This window comes from Porites lutea, chromosome 6, assembly GCF_958299795.1.
Source record: "Porites lutea chromosome 6, jaPorLute2.1, whole genome shotgun sequence".
NCBI classification, from domain to species: Eukaryota; Metazoa; Cnidaria; class Anthozoa; order Scleractinia; family Poritidae; genus Porites; species Porites lutea.
The window spans coordinates 33424837-33439523 of NC_133206.1; the positions used below are offsets into that span (position 1 = coordinate 33424837).

Here is a 14687-nt window from a genome sequence, read left to right on the forward strand (position 1 = left end):
ATCACCCTGATAACATGGTGCCAAAGGTCGCGGAAGTGTTTAGAAGGGAAAAAAAACAACTTCTAAACTGTTGTAACAAATTTTAAAGGAACAACGATACCTATGTAGTGCTACGCGCACTGATCACAGGACACTAACGTCATTCCAAATAATAAATAACGGCCAGGTTTTATTTAACGAAAAATTATCTCCCAACTTTCTTCAGTAACTCCAAAAGTATCAGATTTTTGAAGCGGGGTCGGGAAAATGCGGGTTACAGGAGAAGGTGGTTAACCCGTGGTAGCGGATGGGAGAAACAAAACAGAACGGGGAATGAAATTCAGGGTAGCACAAGTTATGTCTTTTGACCATCGCGCGTCCTCTACCCATCTTAGTTGGCAACGAATTTATCCAGAATCTTTTTGTTCAATTGTTACGCTCTCCGTCCGGTGCAAACCTTTCAGATCTTATAAAAACTCTTATGTAAAAGAGATCCCGAAATGGAGTCTAAGAGCAGGCTCTTGTGTTTATAGTTCTTGGCAAACAGCTTCGCTCTCCAACTAACAGAATAACCTTCTCGCTCACTAAAATACTGGCACATCCTGTTGGAAACCGCTCTCATTTCTTATGTGTCCCACACGTTTCGTTATCCCTCGCGCAAAAGATTCTACACGCGAAACCTCAACACGAACGGTCAGAAAAGCCCTACACAGACAAAACTAAATCTACATGCAACGAACATGCCTAAGTTTCTTTGGTTGGATCATTATCAGCCGCGGGAAACAGGCACATATCCAACAGTGTCGAAAAATATGAAAAATCCCGTTATGTAAAAAAACACTGCGTCTAGACGCAACTCAGTAAACCCTCCCGGTTCCTCCCCTGTTGAGTGAGGAGGGAGCGCGCCAGCAGTGCGGTCAGCAGAGATACACTTGAGTACTAATTGGCGTCGTATGAGACTGGTTTGTGTGAGAAGGGGTGTTTGCACACGTCCTTTCCTTGAAAATTGGTCAAAGTTCGACGCGGAAATGGAACCTTCTGAGGGAGAAACGAAAAAAGATCCGAACTATTTCACCTTTGAAGTCTCCTGGGAAGTTGCAAACAAAGGTAATCTTATAAGTTCTTTGCTAGCTTGGTGTATGCTTTCCCGAGTTGTAAAGCGTCTCCGATCTAGTTTGACAAGTTTCCAATCAAAGTTCAAGTTAGAGGTTACAATGTAATATATTGCTCGTAAAGAGTCCTTGTACGTTGTAGTTTCGATTTCCTGAGTCTCATACCTCTTAAGCGTATTTCTGGGCTTTAGACTTTGTTAATAGTAGTAAATGTGGGTGAGAAACGTAAGCTTATGTAAATGAAGTTTATACCACTTGAGGATTGTTGATATTTACTACGTGTCTGTTTGATGTCTAACAAGAACAAAGGCTTGAATTTTCGTCAACAAAGTTAACTTTGCTGACATCTGTTTTCTGTTCACGTGCATGGTGAAATCATCGGTGAAAACTAGTTACTCTGGATTATTTTGTTCTTTACAAGGACTGCATATTGCTGTATTAAGCTTAGTTATATTAAGGTCATTGTCGTCCTTGTAAACAAGACAGCAGTGTGGCGCTAAATTATTTCAACGGATTTCAATTGTTTGAATTTAAGAACCCTGAACATAAGACCCTTGGAATGGTTTGTAATTTAAATCAAGTTGGTGAACTGTTAAAGGGAACAGAATAGTTAGCCATAGTTTTGTTTGTGTTAGCTCAGCATGACCTGTTTTAACCCTGCTGAGACAAAAAAGCATGCATTTCCAAAGAACTTTGTGTTGCTAGACTTAACATCTGCCAACCCCATGATGGACAATTCTGATCTCATGCCTACTCATGGGGGTGGCAATTGGTCACACAGGGGCGGCAAAACATTTTTTTCCATTTTGGGGGTGGGGCGGGGGAGGGCTGACTGTGGACTCAACTCTTAGTAAGTCTTCATTTTTCTGGAAAAAAAAAGTGCGGTAGGGAGCTAAAGCCCTCTAATCTTCTCAGCTCTGCCATCTCTGACCCAAACCCAGTCACATTAATGGAAGGTAAGTGACTTCACTGCTGCTTTTGCCATTGCACTATTGTAAACTGCCTGCTTATAAGCCCCCGTCCAGTTATAGACCTACCTACCTGTAAACAAAAAAATACATCAGATTAAAATTTCCCCCTGGATGTCCCCCTCTTGCTCTATTATAAGTCCCCCTCTGAATTTGGTCTATTTTGATGTTTTGGAGCCAGTGATAAAAACTAGTAAATGCAAAACATATTTTGATCAGCTCTACTAAAGCTTATTTCAATGCACTTTTTCTGTTCTTCTCGAATATAAGCTCCTCCTCTTATAAGCCCTCCAAAAAACCCCTTATGAAGATGTATAAGCCCAGCAGGGCTTATAAACAGCGGCTTATGGTATAATCTCTTTCTCCCAATCTGACAAGTTACATGAATGTTTTTAGTTGGAGGAATCTATACTGTGATCAGATCTAAGGCTCCTGCAGCAGTAGATGCACTAGGGACTAGGTACTGTCTACTTGGAATCTATAATGATCTTCAATGCAAGACAGAAGTTGAGATGACGGAACCTGAAGACCCAGCCATGAAAGGAGCTGTACAGGCTCTAAGGGACAGTGGAGTGGAGGTACCTATGATCTCGTGTTTTGCCCTTCTGCTGTGGAGACTCTGGAGTGCTTGACTATTTTTTAATGCCTGAAATTTTGAAATTTATTAAGCGCTCTTCTCTAACTTGCAGACCTACTTTGGAAGATGGCTGATTGATGGGTATCCAAAGGTAAAAAAGCAGATTGTTTAGCTTATAATTTATGTCACTCATTCATTGTTATATAATTTATTAGATTCACAGCAGACTAGGGAATATTCTGCCATGCGTCTTATCCTTTGACAACTCTTTTACCAGTTAAATCTATTTAAAATTCAAAGTGTACTCTTAGTGGTTCTGTGGATAAATTTCATGATCTCCCCCAATAGACATTGTGCTTGAAAAGTCCCAGTAATGGCATCTTTAATATTAATCTTACATTTATTACAGTAATGTTATTGAAGAATCGTCATTTTTTGGTCTATACACAACTCATCAGGGTGGTCAGTAAGATAAAGACCCATGAGATTTTGCCAGGTCATTGGAAGTGCAAACCCATTCTTCTTTGGTAGAAAATGATAATAAAATCAAATGAACAATGTGAGAGAATGCTAGATCCCAGCTACTTCTACCTTTTCCTGCCTTCTCCATGAGAAAAATTCCTTGTTTTGCTTGACTGTATAGTTAAACCTACACAGTGTAGATCTTCTTGTCTGTCTTTTGAAGGTGGTTCTTTTCGACATTGGTACAATTTACCACAAGTTGGGGAACATGAAAAGTGCCTTTTGGAACCGTACACACATTGGCATTCCAGACCCTGATACTGAGTCTAATGATGCTGTTGTGCTTGGATATTTGGTGGCACAATTTATTGGAGAGGTAAAGAATGTTTGATGAGCGCAGAATTGCCCCACAACAATCATTTTATGTAATCAACAAGTTTTTGAACTGTTTAACACTCTCACTGTTGTTTTTTTTATTTTGCTATCCTCTCCCAAAGAAAAGTGTATACAGCTATTTTGAGAAAGGTTGTCGCAAAAAGTGCACGTGACAATCCCAAAAAGTATTGTGGGTGGTTTTGAGTTCACTTTTCTTCAAAGAAATTTGAAAGAATGGCACTTGAGGCCATGGACATATGTTTGAGAGTGCTAAAGGAAAGCACCACAAATAAATTCGACAGCTACAGGAACAGGAACAGTGTATTGATCATATCCCATGTTACCTTTCGGGATTTTCGCGTGCACATTTTTTTCTGACAACCTTTCTCGAAATAGCTGTATACAACATGCAGTGGGGGATCCAGGGGAGGGGCCCTGGGGACCCGGGCTCCCCCTTGTTTTCGGACCAAACTGAGGACCGAAGGGCAGGGGGAGGGGAGGGAAGAAGAGGTCCAGAACCACAGGAAGCCCCCCTGAATTTGCAGAATTCTAAATTCAGTGGAAACACCCGATGGTGCTGGGCTTTAACCATTGTTGTTTACTTCTTACAATGTAATTAGTTAATCAGTTGTTTTTCTCTTTGCACAGTTCCGTGCAAAGTGTGACCCAGAGCTCCCCATAGTTGCACATTTTCATGAGTGGCAAGCTGGAGTTGGCCTGGTTCTGCTACGCACAAGTAATGTTGCAGTTGCAACTGTTTTCACTACACATGCGACACTGCTAGGGCGATACCTCTGTGCTGCAAATGTGGATTTTTACAATAATTTGGATAGGGTGAGAATACCATGTTATTGTTCAAAAATGACAATAAAATAATTTGTGTTATTAGGTGAAGTAGTGTAGTGCTTCCCACGGTAGTTTTCAGGTCCTTGTTGTTAAATAGGTGGATTGTGCTCTCTTACTGTCCAACTGCGAAAACTATGAATGAGCACCTAAAATATTTTCAGGAATGTTTATTGTGTTATGGCCAAATCACATTGGAGAACTGGATGTGTGAGTAAGCTGCAAATCCCCTAGGTAATTGCCCTTGCTTCTTGCAGTTAAGTATTCTTGCCCCTGGATGGCTTCTTGACCTTTCAACACAATAACATTCCAGGTGAAATACTTCTGGCCCCAGTTGTTGAAAAGGTGGATAGTGCTATCCACTGGATAAATCACTATCCAGTTGATAACGCAATTAGTTTTCGCAATACTTATCCACCAGATAGCAATTTATCGGGTGGATAGCTCTATCCAACTTTTGAACAACCGGGGCCAGGTGTTAAGGGTTTTCTCAGTTTGATGTTAGAGCATTAAACTTGTATAATGTGTCCCCCCTTCCATCCAGTGAACCTGTAGATTAATAGTCTTTTTCTTCTTCCTTTTTTTTTTTATATACTTCATGATGAACAGTTTGAAGTTGACAAGGTTAGTAACTAGCATATTTATTTGTCAGTTTTATGGCTGTGCTCTGAGAAGACTTAAAGGGAGCCAGTGCTCTGAACCTGTGAAATCAAGGGTGTCTAGCATGTAATTTCTATAAAAAACACTAAAATGTTCTAGTCATGGGCCAGCGGGTGCTGCTGGAGAACAGCCCTGAATTTTATGTTAAAGGCAGATTACTAATTATTGTTTACTTCTTGATCTTTAGGAAGCTGGTGATCGTAAAATTTATCATCGTTATTGTCTGGAACGTGCTGCTGCTAACAGTGCGCATGTTTTTACTACTGTTTCACACATCACAAATGATGAGGCTGAACATCTCCTCAAAAGAAGAGCTGGTGAGTGGCTCATTAAGATCATTATTGGCATATCAACTTAGACAACTGGAAACCAGTTTAAAGCCATTCAACTTATATACACATTTACATGTATATACACCTTACATTTAAGCAATAAACAGAGAAACAGTTAAAGGATGCTAGAACTGTCAGTGTCTTCAGGGCTCTATTTTAAGTTTTGAAGGTTTTTCTTGGACAGAGTATGGGTAGTTTCCCAACAGAAGTTAAAATACTTAGACTGTCCTTTTAGCTGCAGGTGATCTTTTGAAGGCAAAGTTGTTAACAAATTTTCAATTTTTTTCTGACAGAAATTGTGCTGCCCAATGGACTTAATGTTGTTAAGTACACGTAAGTATATATTGATACTATTATTAGAATTAATAATTTTAATATTAATAATAGTAATAATAATAATAATAAATATTATAAACACAGCTTAGTAAGCATTCTCTGAGGACAGGTCTAAAGTTCAGTCTAGGCTGCACTGGTTCTACAGGTAAAAAGCTGATACTTCTGAGTGGGTAGCTACTTTCCCAGATTATTTTTATCTGTGATGTACATGTACAACGAAATTTGTTGACTGCAATTTTTATTTTTATTTAATTTGTTTAGTGCCCTACACGAGTTTCAGAATCTACATGCCATGTCAAAGGAGAAGATCTGTAATTTTGTTCGAGGCCATTTTCATGGGTAGGTGAATCTCATACAGCAGGATCTGCACTTAACCAAGATCAGTTAAACCTGTACATAATGGCCCTGTACATAACAGTCACCTTGTCATTTCCTTAGGGTGAACATTGTACACAGGTTTGACTGTAACTGAGTTACTGAAGTCTTGAACTCTTTGGAGTCGGATAATGAATACAAATACAAGAAATTGTATAATAGGTCAAGTTAAAACAATGATTTCAATTATTTGAACAACACTAAAATATCTCCATAGTGAGGCATATGCAAGTGCAGAAGCGTAATATTTTGCTGTTGATTATGTTGTCACCAAATGGGACAAGGGTGGCAGAGAGGTGGGAGTACTCGCTTCCCACCAATCATTTTGCCTTTGTGAGATGGCTTATCCTTTGTAACCGTACTAACTTTTTGGTGAAAAAAGGTAAATTGAAGCTTTCCTAGCCTGTGAACCAAAGACTTATTTTGGTCGTCGCTTCTCTCGGCGGGTGAAACTAAAGCCAAAAAAACTGGATGCTCTCACAGGCTAAAGCTTTCCGGGGTGTCTTCGTTTTAGAACATGCAAAAAAACTTTGGGTGAAATCTCGTACACTTACTCATTCCCGTCCTCAAATCTAAAGCTCTACTGTAGTGTTTACCCGACTAATGTGATGAGTTTTTGATGAGTCTCTGTGTCATTTTTTGTAGGCATCTAAATTTTGATTTGGATAAGACGCTGTTCTTTTTCTCTGCTGGAAGGTAACAGAGTACAGAGTGATTAGTTAGTTTTATTGTAATTTCGATTCTGTTAACCCTTTAAGTTCCAATAGTGACCAACAACAATTTTCTCCTAACAATATCCATACACTGTCAAGAGATAAAGTTATGAGAATTAATAAAATGATCATCATAGAGAAAATTCCATGATCTTTTATCAAATTCTCTCAACTAATTCTTAAAGGAGATGTATGGAGATCAGTTTGGAGAATTTGTATGTGGATATTGGGGCTTAAAGGGTTAATCCTGCTTATTTATTTATCTTTGGCCTTTTTCTGGTCAAATGGCTCAGTTTTTTTTACTTTTTCAAATTTGATCACAAATTTGTACATAATTGTAATCTCAAGTAGAGATAATTTCCTATAAAGAAGAGATAGCCCCAGTATAATCATCATAATTTAACCCTGGTTAGTGACGTCTGCAAAGCAGCTCCAATATCCTTGTTCTGGGCTTCATCGCACTCAGTGAATTACTGGAAGTGCGTTTTGAGTTTCCTTCCATCTTGATTGGCCAGTAGACGATGTTATTTTTAACGGGCCAATCATGGTGCGTACTTAAACCTGGTGCACAGGTGGCGGCCAAGAACAAGGATTTCATCGCTGTGATGGTACCGTACAAGCGACTTATTGATGGACTTAGCAAAGCTAACTACGAGAGAGTGACTGCACAACCAACAATAAACGGCTGTTTGACTGTGACAATAGACGAATCGAAACGCACCCATGACATTACGAGTGTTCAAAGCCAATAATATTGCGGCTTAACTGACAGATGACCGGTAATATCGTAACTTAATTTAGCAATCGGGTCAATAACCAGAGTTTAATACCATCGAAACTGACGTGATACAACTCACTTTGACTCTAAAGATGACTACCGCACAGGTCGTCGAACACGTCAGTCAATGTCAACAACGGTCCTATTCAGGACTACTACATTCAACGGGACTATCATACTCAATCTACTTTTAAAATTAACCCTTGGGTTCAAGCCTTACACAGTATCAGTGATTGTATTACCTCCATAGGTATGAATACTTTAACAAGGGAGTTGACATGTACATAGAAAGTTTGGCAAGACTTAACCACCTATTAAAGGTAATTGAATTGCCTTAAAATAAAATAATTGGGACCTTTAGCTTTGGGAGAATTCAAACCGCTGACACACACAAATAGTGGGATCAATTGAGGTTTCTGTGTAACTGACCACCTAGCCCTCCTTTAAGTCACAATTTTGCCCCAAGTGAGAAGTAAATGTTAATGTTGACTTACGGGAGGGGTAGATAGAGTTTTGGAATCTTTTCAGCTTCTAGGTTAGCCTGTTCACAGACCCTCTATTTTCTCTTAAAGGTCCGTCGAGTGAGGGTGATAAAATATAAACCACAGGGGATTTATTGACCGTCAGCGCAAGGGAGTAGTGGGGGGGGAAGAAGCCTGTGCTCGTTCTTGCGCTCTCGCAAGTTCGCCAATGTTTTCGAAAAGAACGAAAAGAAAAATAAAACAACGTCTTTGTACAGGCTACTTCTAGCTGTAATTCATCATTTATCTTTTGTCTATTTATATGGCTTGCTTTGCCTTTTTGAGCTGTTGTAAATGTCATCTAAAGGCACCTTTCATACTTTACATCTTTCTACAGGAAAGTGGTTCTAGTGTAACTGTGGTTGCTTTTTTAATCTTCCCTGCGCGGACCAGTAACTTCAATGTTGAGTCACTAAAAGGCCAAGCGGTCACCAAACAGCTCAGGTAAATAATTCAATTTAATTTTCTCGTCCTCCTCGTGATTGTTCGAGCTCGCTAGGAGCGTTACCACGCAAAACAATTCTTGATATGCCACAATTTCTTTGAAAAACCGACGATTTGTTGGAAAATGCGCGATGAAAACAACGTCCGCAGGTACCCACAAAGAGGCTTAATGTCCATGTTCATGAATTAGATGTAACCTACAGTTTGGTGTTCCAGAGATACAGTCACTGACATCCAGGACAAAGTTGGAAAGCGGATGTATGAGAGTTGTTTAGGGTAAGGTTTGTCTTTAAGTAAACTTAGGCTATTTGTGTACCTTTTTCCTCAAGAGATCTCCAACTTAATCTATAAAATGTCTCTACAATAGGCCATTTGCACGATGGCGTCATTTTACTACTATTACCAGAATCCGTTTTTTCTTTCATACTAAAATTTGGTAATCCCAGTGAGGTTCAAAATAACAAAAGCCCTCATGAGCACAAGAAAGCAAACCCCTGAAGGATTTTGGTCGTAGTAGTAAAATGACGTCATCGTGCCAATGGCCTATTGGACTGTTGTTTGATTTTTATGGTGGAGAGGCTGTGTTGGTCCATTGGAGTTCGGATCTAAAAATTTTCTTACGCTCTTTATAATTTATTGTAGCTATCCTACAAAGATTGCAGGACGTTGCGATGTGCACTTATGAGTGAATGCCATCAGTTTCTTTAAATTAATTATCAGGTGGTAGATTGGAACCAGCTTTCCCCTGTGGTACGCGCGTTAACGGTGCAGCCGCGTGACGCAACGTGACGCCGATAGCGATTGCGACAGTGACATTACACTTGTACCCTTTTGTCCGCAGCAGAGGATTAGCTTTTTTGCCCTTAAATTTCACGAGAAATTTTCTCCCAGGTGTTTAATGTAGCGTTTGTTTGTTTGTTTGTTTTGCAAGACTTTTTTGCAAGAATTACGAAACTTCGACAATTGACGGCAATTTGTGTTGCTTCATAGTTTAGAAATCAAGTAAAGTTCTATCCAAGTGGGATCCCTTTAGCACCAGTAATCGGCTCCTGGTAGCACCTGTTTACAGGCACATGCCCTCGTAGTGCCTCTTACTTTAAACGAAAAACTGTTAGTTGGTCAAGAAACAAGCTTAAAAAAATTCCAGCCAGCCAATTAAGTCTGCTACTGGTTCAAAAATGAAAGCTGAAACACCTCTCTCTCAGCTGTAGAGGCCCAAAGGGGCATGGCAAGAGTGCAGGCTCAAAAATGCGGTTGGTTATGGACCCTCGGTTTTCGCGCCTGCGCTCACTTCGTGCATCGAAAATCTGATAACGCCCCATCGGACCTCTGCGGAGGAGAGAGGAACTTGCTTTCCTGCAGTGCTGACAGTTTTTAACAAAATAGTGACAACAATAGACCTATTTACCAATACAGCGGCCATATTGAATTTATTAGATTTAAGGAGTATTATGGGATGCCCAGGGGGGCTCTCGCTCAGTATTTACGAGCGCTTTTCGGGCAAAAAGAGAACTTCACTGTATATTTCTCGGGAAAAAGGCGTTCATTATTACATCCAAACACGGCACAACGATCTTTTTCTAGGAAAACTTTAAGAAAACTTGGCCCAAAAAGCGCGCGTACATATACTGAGTGAGTATATCGGATCGTGCTCATGCCCCCTGGGCATCAAATAATACTCCTTAAATCTAATAAATTCAATATGGCCGCTGTATCGGTAAAAAGGTCTATTCCCCTTGTTTTTGTTCGGAAATAGTGGCTCGCTTCCTGATGGGAATACACTCTTGGAAGCAGACGACATAATCAAATTAAAGAGATGCATCCTTGGTGCTAAGGTAACAATTCAATAATAGTTATTTTAGATAGCTTCCAATTTATCTGGGCAGGGATTAGTGGAAGTAGAACACAATTACATACCGTGTGGACTGCCAATTTAACGTTATGGATTATGAAATACACTAGATAGGTGGAAGTGCCTACGTTTTATCCATCTTTTTTGTGTTAGCCCCATGCAAAATATCTCTAATTATTATATGGCTGAATCCGCGAGTGGGAAGATAAAGCAAATCCTGTGTTCTGATTGGCTACCTAAATGGGCAATATGGGCCTTTGCGGGATTCCCCAGGTTGGAGCTGCAAGAAAATTCTCTTTCATGTGACAAATTCTTTATGGACCAAGTTTCTGTGATCAAAACGACTGGGTGTTAGCCTCGATTTTTTTTCTCCTCGGTCGGTTTAAAAAAGCGCAAAGAAGAACTTAGCCAATATTCAGCTTTTTTGACCTCACACTTGGTCAGTGACGCATATAATTATACTCCTAAATGCGCGGGCTTGAGGAATCTTAGTGTACGTTTAATTCTAAAACAAATGGGACGTAAGCTTTTGAATTCTACAAACAAAGGAAATAAATTTTATTTTAACTATTGCCAACACTGCATTTACGGTTGTGTACTGAATATCCTTACTTTGAGTGGAAGCCAGACTTGACCTTATTTTGATAGAAACCTTACTTCTTTACAAATGTAAATCATGCTCTTATGCATTATGAATGGGGCTGAAGTCACTATCAAAACATAGTTACGGTCAGCCTCCCTTTCACTCGAAGGATACGAGAAGGGAAGTTGATGACCTTATAAAAGTGACTAGATTCACAATATTTTACTGATGTCTTTATTTTTAGCGTCCCAGTCTTCCTGCTATAGTGACTCATAACATGATAGAGGACTCCACAGACCCCATTCTGTGCCATCTCAGAAGAGCACACCTTTTCAATGGTCCACATGATCGAGTTAAGGTAATGCTTAACCAAAGGTTTGAAAAACGAATGGTGACATGCCAGAGTACTTTCAAAGAGGTTTTTCATCCACAGATTGAAAAGTTGAGGCGTTCTCATGTCTCCAGAATGGACAGGCAATTTAAATTTTGGGATCCGTTTTCAATCTGTTGTAAATTTCCCTTGCTTTAGCCAGTGTAGCCGGCGGTTTCGTCAAAGAGCGCACGCGAGCGAGCGGGGAAGCCGCGAGAAAATTATCAATGCCATTCCTCATTCCTCTCGCGGCATTCTCGCTCGTTCGCGTGCGTACTACCCAGCAAAACCGCCAGATACGTAGGCCAACTTCGCAACACTGACTGAAAAGCAAAGTAATTTATCTAGCCAATCACAGTGCTCGTTTACAGTCAAGTTAGCCAATCACGTCAAGAAGAACGAGATGCAAGCAGCGGGCGCCAAGCGCAGAAAAACGTTTGTTTACTTGTCATGATTGGTTCGGGTTTTAATTGTGATTGAGTGAAAAAAATGGCGATAGATATTTCAGCTAATCTAAAGGCACGGAAGAGCGTTTTTACTCACATTACCAGTGGCTATGTTATAAAGCGTTTACCCTGTAGCATGACTGTGGCCGCCGTTCATTGCTTTTGGTACACCAACATGGCCAACGTGACGTTGTTTGAAAACTCTCTATATTAATTGATGGAATAGAGGTACAATTGAAAGAGTGATCTGTCAAGCTGATCCAAATCGGCTGGAAGGGGAACTGATTTATCTCACTAGTTGGAATGCAGAGCGGGAGGTCGCAGTCTCGACCCCTGAGGGTCTTAAAATAATTGAGGACGAAGGTACTGCCTTTGCCTTGCAAACAGCGAGAACCTCGCATGGCCCAGATGACCACATACTAATGGCGGTCCCTTCTTCTGTAGGAATAAAAAAAAAATTGTCCGCATACGTAGGACTTTCTTCTACATACACTGACACTTAAAGGAAGCAGGCGTGTTTTTCCTCTCCATTCTCACTTTTTTGAACTTTTTTCAACCCAGTATTATGCTCTTCACAGGTAATTTTTCACCCTGAATTCCTGTCCACCATCAGCCCTCTTCTTCCAATGGACTACAGCGATTTTGTACGTGGGTGCCATCTGGGAGTGTTTCCTTCTTATTACGAGCCATGGGGCTACACTCCAGGTAACCAAGTTGACATTTGGGATCTTAAGTAAATTTTTTAACGTTTTTTAACAACGCACTCCAACCGGAAGTCGATTTTTTGCGCCCATCAACAAGGTAATGCGTTTGCATAATTTACTTGCGCTTTTGTTTGCGTCTATTATTTTCAAGGCTCAGAAATTCGAAGACTGGCTCGGGCCACCATAAGTGATATTAGACAACATGTTCGGTATAAACTGTAACGCTTACTGATTGACTTTTGGACCTTATTGCATTCGCTCTTTCTTCGTTGGATTTGCCAGCGATACAAATTGTTTTAGTAAAGTTTTATTTTCGGCAAGGGTTTGCTATCGTTGATGTCGTTATTGGTTTTGTACAGCGGAGTGTACAGTGATGGGAATTCCTTCCGCATCTACCAATCTGTCTGGTTTTGGCCGGTTTATGGCAGAACACGTGACTGATCCCACATCGTATGGAATTTATCTGGTGGATAGGCGGTTCAAGCCAGCAGAGGAGTCCATTCAGGAACTCACCCAGGTTAGCGTCCAACACAGCAACTTTTTTTTCTTTGTGTTCCCCTGATTTTACCCGGGGCATAACTCAGGACTTGCCTTGTCCTTGTAAAGCGTTTCCCAGGCCTTCTCGGTCAATTAACACGTGACCCGTAACGCAGACTCAGGACATAACTCAGGACAGGCCCATATGATATGCACCTGCGCAGTGTCGTTACTGCTCACGGAAAAAAATGTTTTTTTGCACGTAGAATAGGAATAGGGACATTTACAACAGCAGTGATGTCACAGTTGTAGGGTAAAAGTACTTTCAGTGGGTAAAGTATAACTGGAGACATGCGCCTAGATAGTGTTCACACTTTGACGAAAAATGGCGGTTCTCGTATCTGATAACTTTTGTGAAATTACGGTGGCTAACGCATGCGCATGCTTTACATCAAGCAGTAACCTTGGTCTGGTGTACATGCCAAATGACTATATTATGAGACAATTAAAACTAACATTTATTACCACTGAGTTAATTATTCGTGTTTCAGTACATGTTTAGCTTCTGTAATCTTTCAAGAAGACAGCGCATTATTCAGAGAAACAGAACCGAACGCCTGAGTGAACTTTTGGACTGGAAGAGTCTTCATCGGGTCAGTCAAAATATTGTTTTCTTTCTTTTTCTTGTCCTAGCTTCTTGGGTGTTGCTTTGGTCGTTTTGATAATCGTAGTAGTTAAATTAACAAATCGACAACAATTTTCCATGGTCTCTACTCTTGTCGACCACAGAAGTGACGTCAAAATGTTCAAATCTCAAGTGAAACCACGAGCCGCAGGCGAATGGTTTCACTGCAAAGGTTTGGGGCGGGGAGCTTGCGTGACTCCGGCCCGTGCGACTGCAAAGGAAACTAGGTGAAACGACGGGTATCCTCGTTATTTTCATATGAGAATCATCCCGGGGCCTCAGATTTCCCTTATTATTGGTTTCTGAATCCGAATTTGAGTGTCGGAGGGTTTTGAAACCAAAGGTATGTTAGGCCAGCCGCAGACTCTCTGAAAGGTGTACTTTAATCTAGTTTACCACGCAGCTGTGTTTGTATTGTCACGCAAGTGGAGGGATGAGGAAGGAGGAAGGCATTTCATGACGAGACAAAAACGGCTGTGTAGGAGACTAAGCTTAATTCACCACTTAAGAAACGAGGAGGAAACTGGGACGAGTTCGCTTTTGCAAAGACCTGTGGGATTGTTACTGGGGACGCGCTATTCATCTATTAGCCAATTTTTTCCCCCTGTCCCCAGTAACAGTCCTAGAAGTCTTTACAAAAGTTAACTCGTCCCAGTTTCCTTCTCGTTTCTAAAGTGACGAATGCAAAAACGAGAAGGAAACTGGGCCGAGTTAACTTTTGCAAAGACTTCTGGAATTATTACTAGGAACAGGGAAACAAATTTATCCCAGAAACATTTGCGGGACGCACTTTGACTCCAGTTCCCTTCTCATTTTTAAAGTGGTGAACGGGTTCACTCTCAATAAGCGTGTATTATGAAGAATCTTTGAATTAAGGCCTGTAGAGTACCCCCCCCCCCCCCCCACTCCCACCGCTCGGTTTGTTACATTATCTCCTGTTCGTTCATCAAACCATGCATTTAACAACACAATTTTTATTTCAGTACTACGACCGTGCCCGGCTGCTTTCCCTGCACTACCTTCAACCCGACAAGTACGAGAAACCTAGCTTAGTTGACGAAGTGGTAAGGTTCATTCTTTTCTGACTGGTTTTTG

General features: G+C 40.7%; 1 protein-coding gene across 1 annotated transcript in view; it reads left to right on the forward strand.

Annotated features, from left to right (window-relative positions):
- The first annotated feature begins 884 nt into the window (after window positions 1-884).
- The window catches only part of LOC140940487 (glycogen [starch] synthase, muscle-like), a 15439-nt gene continuing 1636 nt past the window's right edge, over window positions 885-14687 (forward strand). The window contains exons 1-19 of the mRNA XM_073389462.1: window positions 885-1086; window positions 2456-2637; window positions 2749-2787; window positions 3322-3474; window positions 4122-4307; window positions 4926-4940; window positions 5164-5293; window positions 5602-5641; window positions 5906-5983; window positions 6665-6715; window positions 7761-7830; window positions 8369-8475; window positions 8692-8751; window positions 10232-10310; window positions 11155-11268; window positions 12305-12431; window positions 12790-12947; window positions 13459-13560; window positions 14576-14656. Of these exons, the coding sequence (XP_073245563.1) occupies window positions 933-1086; window positions 2456-2637; window positions 2749-2787; window positions 3322-3474; window positions 4122-4307; window positions 4926-4940; window positions 5164-5293; window positions 5602-5641; window positions 5906-5983; window positions 6665-6715; window positions 7761-7830; window positions 8369-8475; window positions 8692-8751; window positions 10232-10310; window positions 11155-11268; window positions 12305-12431; window positions 12790-12947; window positions 13459-13560; window positions 14576-14656 (1926 nt within the window). The 5' untranslated portion in view covers window positions 885-932. The remainder of the gene's footprint in view (window positions 1087-2455; window positions 2638-2748; window positions 2788-3321; window positions 3475-4121; window positions 4308-4925; window positions 4941-5163; window positions 5294-5601; window positions 5642-5905; window positions 5984-6664; window positions 6716-7760; window positions 7831-8368; window positions 8476-8691; window positions 8752-10231; window positions 10311-11154; window positions 11269-12304; window positions 12432-12789; window positions 12948-13458; window positions 13561-14575; window positions 14657-14687) is intronic.